General features: G+C 43.3%; 1 protein-coding gene across 1 annotated transcript; it reads left to right on the forward strand.

Annotated features, from left to right (window-relative positions):
* Positions 1–3,253: 3,253 nt before the first annotated feature.
* On the forward strand, positions 3,254–5,103 carry LOC146707878 (uncharacterized). Its single transcript, XM_085459454.1, has 5 exons — positions 3,254–3,652; positions 3,748–4,119; positions 4,411–4,560; positions 4,733–4,794; positions 4,948–5,103. The coding sequence occupies exons 1-5, from the start codon at positions 3,400–3,402 to the stop codon at positions 5,035–5,037; spliced, it is 927 nt and encodes a 308-aa protein (XP_085315580.1). The 5' UTR covers positions 3,254–3,399; the 3' UTR covers positions 5,038–5,103.
* Positions 5,104–6,902: the final 1,799 nt, after the last annotated feature.

Here is a 6,902-nt window from a genome sequence, read left to right on the forward strand (position 1 = left end):
TTCCTCTGCAGATGATCTGTTAGCTGTTTGACAACTACTCTTTCAAGGATTTTTGATATGAAAGGAAGGTTGGAGATTGGCCTATAATTAGCTAAGACTGCTGGGTCTAGAGATGGCTTTTTGAGTAAAGGTTTAACTACAGCCAGCTTGAAGGCCTGTGGTACATAGCCGATTATTAGAGATAGGTTGATCATATTTAAGATCGAAGAATTAATTAATGGCAGGACTTCTTTGAGCAGTTTTGTAGGAATGGGGTCTAAAAGACACGTTGATGGTTTGGAGGAAGTAATTATTGAAGTTAACTCAGAAAGATCAATTGGAGAAAAAGAGTCTAACTTAATATCAATGGTACTAAGAGTAGCTGTAGATAATATTACATCTGTGGGATGATTATTGGTAATTTTTTCTCTAATGATAAAAATTTTATTTGTGAAGAAGTTCATGAAGTCATTACTAGTTAACGTTAAAGGGATGGTTGGCTCAAAAGAGCTCTGACTTTTTGTCAGCCTGGCTACAGTGCTGAAGAGAAACCTAGGGTTGTTCTTATTTTCTTCAATCAGTGATGAATAGTAAGATGTTCTGGCTTTGCGGAGGGCTTTCTTATAAAGCAGCAAACTATTTCTCCAGGCTAAATGATGATCCTCTAGATTTGTGACACGCCATTTCCTCTCCAGATTACGAGTCATCTGCTACATCACATCTAATACATCACATTAGTCTTGATACAGCCTCTGCCACCACATTTGATCAATCCCTCTGGGCTCCTTTGATCGCCTTCATCGCCTAGTGGGGGTGGGGGGGGGGGGGGGGGGGGGGGTCATGGTTTGGTCCTGCCTTCGCTACTGTGGTAGATATGGGGGTAGGGACAGGCTTAGGGCGTCTGGGGATTCCCTAGGGACGTTTTCCCTGGAGGGCCTAACCCGGGGGTTGTTGCCATGACCTGGTTAGGGGCTCTGGTGGCTCTTAGATGGTGTTTTCCTTGTGGCTGCGTACAGCGTAGATGGGGGAGGGTCTGTGCTAGCGGACGTTGGTTACTGGCCTGGTTGCCCCTGGGTGGGTCCGGGACGGGCGTGGGGGCTTGGGGGTCTGGATCCTGGTTATTGTGTCGCCAGGGTTGTGGGTGGGCGGTTGGGTGCATGGGGACTCAGCCCTGGTGCGGGGGACCTCTAGTGCATTGGCTCAACTGGAGGGTTCTTCAACCGGTGAGGAGGCTGTTACATCTATACAGGTGGTCTCCTCTCTCCAGGAGCTCACTCTGCAGGTGGGGGAGAGATATTGGAGAGGTGGAGAATGAACTCAATCTGGGTGTCTATTGTCTTGTGTAGTCTGGGAGATGAGTGGATGATGGGGTGGGTGCAGTTTTCTCTGCGGTGGGGTCGGGTGGGCTGCCCCGGACTCTGTGGGGCTGGGCGGTACTGCTGCTGTGGGTCCCGGTCCAGATGGGCCTGGGGGGCCCCTTGCCCTGGTGGGTTCCAGGGTGTGGGGGTGCCTACTGGGGTCAGTGGGGGAGCTGGCCCCAAGGAGGGGCAACATGCCCCTTCCTTTTTTCCCTCCCCATCCTCAGCTGCCTCCCTCTTCCCGCTCCACCACACCCACCCGCACATGCAGGGTTTGGGTTCCAGGTGTGTCACCAGGGTGCAGGGGAAGCACTCCCCCTCTGTCCCCTTCTGGCCGCCTGTGCCCCAATTTTATTCCACGACCTAGACATCCACATTACTCATACATATAGGGCCTTGGGGGTGGGTACGTTATACAGCATCCAGAGGATGGTCTGTGTATTCAAACCCATCTCTGGCGCTGGTGCCCAACCCTCAATTTTAAATGCATATAGACACTGAGGGTTTTCGGGAGGAGCCGTGCTGCTCTCTGGCAGGAAGCACCGTGCCCTCCTGTGTTTTAAATGCACTTTAGTACAACACACAGCAGCACTACATATGAGCGAGCGGAGGGAGGTTTGGGGTCTTCACTCAGATTGGGCTCTGCGATGCGGGGCCTCCCTGCTACTGCAGATAAGGTGGCTGTCTGCTTGCCTCCACCCCAGGGAAAACGGTTACATCTCCTGGGTCTAGGTATGGTTTGCCCCTCTGGGGGCGAGGGTACCTGAACCTGGGATATAGAGTATGTTTGGGGAGTGTGATTGTGTGTACAGTGTCTATTTCTGTCTGTGTACACGTTGGGTGAGTGCCGAATATTTGCTTATGTGTATATAGGGGAGGGAATACACGTTTGTGTCTGTGTGCGCCTGTTCGTCTGTGTCTATATGTCAGGTCGGGTCTTAGACTCCACCTCTCTGGGAACATCTCAGGCTCTCCAAGGTATGGAGGCCTATCTCCCCTCACCACATTCCCTGGTGGCTGATGCCCTCAGACGTCGGTGCGTTGGTGGTTCTTGGTGTCTGGGGCTGGGAGCTCATGTATGTACCAGCTCACTCCTGGTGGCTGATTGGCTGGGCCTGGCGCCTGTGGCCCGGCTGGGCCCCTTCTTGGGGGTGGGGCGCCCTCAGGCCTCTGGCCTCTGGGCCTGGGGCTCGGTCCTCTCTGGCACAGCTGGCTGCCGGCAGAGCCCGTGGGCACGTCACTGCAACCCCCTCTGGCCTCTGCTCCGTGGCTGCTGGGTGACCCCTCGTCTGGGGCTCTCCTCAGCTCTTCCCAGGAGGGTGGCATGGTTGCCCCTTTGGTGGTCCTCCTTGGGTTCTCGTACTCTGGGCCCTTTGGATGTCTGGGGCCTGGATCTCCTCCATACCTGCTTCATGCCCTGGGGGATGGGGCTATGGCTCCCCACACTCCCTAGCAGATCATTACATGGAGAAACCTTTTGAATACAAGCGTGCTGATCCACACAGGTGTGCACACAGGTGTACACACATGTGTTCACAGACACAAACTACAACTTTCTTGGCTGCTATCTGAAAGGTAGTCAATCTTGCGTGCTGCACAATAACATTTAATATTTAGTACCTACTGTTAACTACTGTTAGCTAGTTTATTGTGATTTTGTTGTATTTATTATGTTGCTCTTTTTTATTTGTTTTCTCTTCTGTTTTTTTTTTCTTCTCTCGACAGGTGATCCAGTTGGTTTTTTTGTTTGTTTTTTTCTTTTTTGTTTGTTTGTTTGTTTGTCTCTCTCCCCTCTATTTTGTCTTTCTCTCCCTCTCTTTCGTTCATTCTTTCTTTCTCCCTGTCCTATCCCCCAGTCAGTGAAGGTGTTGCCTCATTGCTTTTTTGCACTTAAAATATGTTTGTTGACATGACAAAACCCCTAAAACCACAGACAACAGAATATTTGAATGTTAGATAGAAAGAACTTAGTGAATGATGCATGTTATATAAGCTATTTGAGTGCTCAATTAGAGTAGAAAAGTGCTCCTCTTAACTAATCAGTTAAATATATGTATTTACCATGTGGTATAGCCAATGTAGGCCACTGGCTGTACCACTAACTAAGTTAATGTTAACTGTTAACTATAAAGTCACAGTCTCCACAGTCATTGTGCACAGCAGCCTCAATATAAACCACTTAGTAACTAGCCAATCAACTACATTTCCTGGAAAACTGTACATACATCATATCTGTGTGCTTCAGAGGCTGTCTTTCAACTCCCCATGGTCTTCACTAATGGATGGATTGCATGTTATTCTTCTTGTTCTTTTAGGTAATTTTGGCATTGAAGTCACAATCTTTTAATCAACAGACTTTCAGTGTTTTATGTTATTTGTCACATTTACATATAATTCTATTTTTTTGTAGGAGTTGTTTCCTGCAGTCAAAATGGAATTTCTGTATCAGTACTGGAAGTGACAGCCCAACCTGGAGACAACATCACTCTGTATTGCGACTGCAAAATGACCATTGGAGTACATATAATATGGTACAGGAAGTGTTCTCATGATAACACTGTTGTTTTACGGTACAAATCTGCGTCTTGGTTTCCTTTGGAACCTTTGTCTCATTTGCACTTTGTGAAGAATGAGTCCTCTAATTCCCGAGACCTTGTGATTTTAAATATCACTGATTCTGATGAAGGTCTCTACTACTGTGGAACAGAAGAACAGCATGGGGAAAATAAAGACTGCAGATTTGTTTACACATATGGAAATTCCACAACAAGACTCAAATTAGGTAATTGAATTCAATGCAATTCAGTTTTATTTATATAGCACCTAATCACAACAAAAGTTTCCTTATGGTGCTTAGGTAAGTTTTTTTCTTTTAATAAATGCAGTGGGTTGCATTTGTATGTATTAAGATTAAATAGGAAAAGATTTGCTGTTGAAAAGAAAGCAAAGTCTGTCATTTATCGAAAATATGCAAGATTTAAACTATTACAAAATTACCATGTTTCAATGTTATTATGCAATATTACTTTTTTGTTTGTTTGTTGGGCCTAAGGTGACAATATGTACGTTTTAGTCACTATAGGAAAACCATTAATCGTGCAAGAACAGCGTGTCATGGATGTTGGTGTAACCCGTCTGTCATGGATGATGATGTTCACTCCAGCCTTTACCATTCTCACCTCATTCTCCTTTATTCTGGTATATCACACTTGTCAGAAAGCAGGTACATACTTACTATCTTTCCTATTTTTGTGCATAATAGCTTTTTTTTTTTTTTGAAATGTTTTATTCAGTCATTTTGCAGAGTCATACTTGTTATTTTTTTTCCACAAACCCAATAGATAGATGCTTTTAATCTGTTTAATATTACACTGCTGTTGTGTTCATTTGTGCAGAAAAGAAATCGCATCATCATCAGAAAAGATTGAGTATCAAACGACAATCAAGGCAAAATATGGTAACCAAGGTTCCCTTCATAATTTTGATTTGTGCTTTTGTACCTTATGCGTCACATTCACAGGTCGTTAATATTAACACGCTTGTTAAATGGAAAACTAGCATTGCAAAACTAAACTAACTAACTAATTACAAATGTTATATTGTTTTTCAGGATGAAGATCTGTGTTTAACAACAGTTGTGTTCCTGTCTCAGGACGCACAAACACATCATTCAGATGACAAAGAAGAAATAAATAACTAGCTTTGTCTTTAAGTTATATTTGTAAGGTTTACAATCAAAAGTACACGTTGTTTTTTTTCAATCTCTCATTTTTGGTAACTCTGTCACTGTGTTTTTGTCATCATTCCTGCAGTCATATATGTTCTTGGCTACTTCTTAATTAAAAATATATATACACCGCGTTCCAAATTATTATGCAAATTATATTTTTCTCTGTTTTTCCTAAATAGTCAATTCAAATGACAGTTGGCATAATTTTCGAGTCATCGACCAATAGAGTATATTTCAAATGTTACTGAACAAAACTCCCAATGAAAACAGTATGTTTTTCAAAAATAAAAAACTTAAAATCCACTGTTCCAAATAATTACGCACACAGAGTTTCAAAAGATTTAATAGGTTGTAGAGAATTGAAAATGGTCATTTGTTGAATTTGCAGCATTAGTAGATCAATTTCACTGAAATCAAAAGCTATTTAATCAAAAACATCGTAACAGGTCAAGTTACATATTAACATAGGACCCCTTATTTGATAGCAGTTTTACAATTCTTGCATCCATGGAACTTGTACGTTTTGGGAAAATGTCTACTTGAATGTCTTTGCAGGATGTCAGAATAGCCTCCCAGAGCTGCTGTTTGGATGTGAACTGCTTCCCACCCTCATATTTCTTTGCTTGAGGATGTTCCAAAGGTTCCCAATAGGATTGAAGTCAGGGAAGAATGGGGACCACACCATAAGTTCCTCTCCTTTTACCAGCCAATGATGCAGAGGTATTCCTTATAGCATGAGATGGTGCATTGACTTGCACGAAGATGGTTTTGTTGCAGAGGCACAGTTCTTCTGTTTCTACCATGGAAGAAAGTGGTCAGTCAGAAACTCCACATACTTTGCAGAGGTCATTTTCACACCTTCAGGGACCCTAAAGGGGCCGACCAGCTCTCTCCCTGTGATTCCAGTTCAAAACATGTCCATCTGGACCATCCAGGCTTGCACTGCACTCATCAGTGAACAAGACTGTTTGAAAATTAGTCTTCATGGAGTTCTGGGCCCACTGCAGCCATTTCTGCTTGTGAGCATTGGTTAGGGGTGGCCGAATAGAAGGTTTATGCACAACTGCAAGTCTCTGGAGGATTGTACACCTTGATGTTCGCAGGGCTCCAGAGGCACCAGCAGCTTCAAATATGTGTTTGCTGCTTTGTAATGGCCTTTTAGCAGCTGCTCTCTTAATCTGATGTATTTGTCTGGCAGAAACCTTCATCATTGTGCCTTTATCTGCACAAGCCCATCTGTGCTCTGACTCAGCCACAAATCTCTTAACATTATGGTGATCACGCTTAAATTTTCGTGAAATATCTAAGCTTTTCATTACGTGTCCAAGGCATTCAACTATTTCGCGCTTTTCAGCAGCAGAGAGATCATGTTTCTTTCCTATATTGCTTGAAAATGGTGGTCTGCTTAATAATGTGGAAGATCCTTCTTTAGTAGTTTTTCCTTTAATTGGGCTCACCTGGCAAACTAATGATCATAGGTGTCCGAGATTGATTTCAGTGATGCAAAGAGTCCTGAGACACTATTCCATCCATGGGCTTAATTGAAAAACAACTTATTTAATCTTTATGACACTTCAACACAATTTGTATAATAATTTGGAACGTGGTGTATATATAAATTTTTGCATATTGAATAAGCAATATACTTTACAAAGATTTCTGAAAACAATATTTAAAAAAAAAACAACAAAGTTTTACAGGTGGACAGGAAATATGATAATCATATCACAGCACAAGGTTCCTGCTTTGCACCACCTGGAAAGCTTAAGCTTTTTCTGTGAGTAGTGTGTATATTTTATGGTGAGCGAGCAGGTAGGTCCTGACCCTGCAGAACA

This window comes from Copadichromis virginalis, linkage group LG6 (assembly GCF_057382275.1).
Source record: "Copadichromis virginalis isolate Kocher_CV1m ecotype Utaka linkage group LG6, C_Virginalis_male_GT1.1, whole genome shotgun sequence".
Classification (NCBI taxonomy): Eukaryota; Metazoa; Chordata; class Actinopteri; order Cichliformes; family Cichlidae; genus Copadichromis; species Copadichromis virginalis.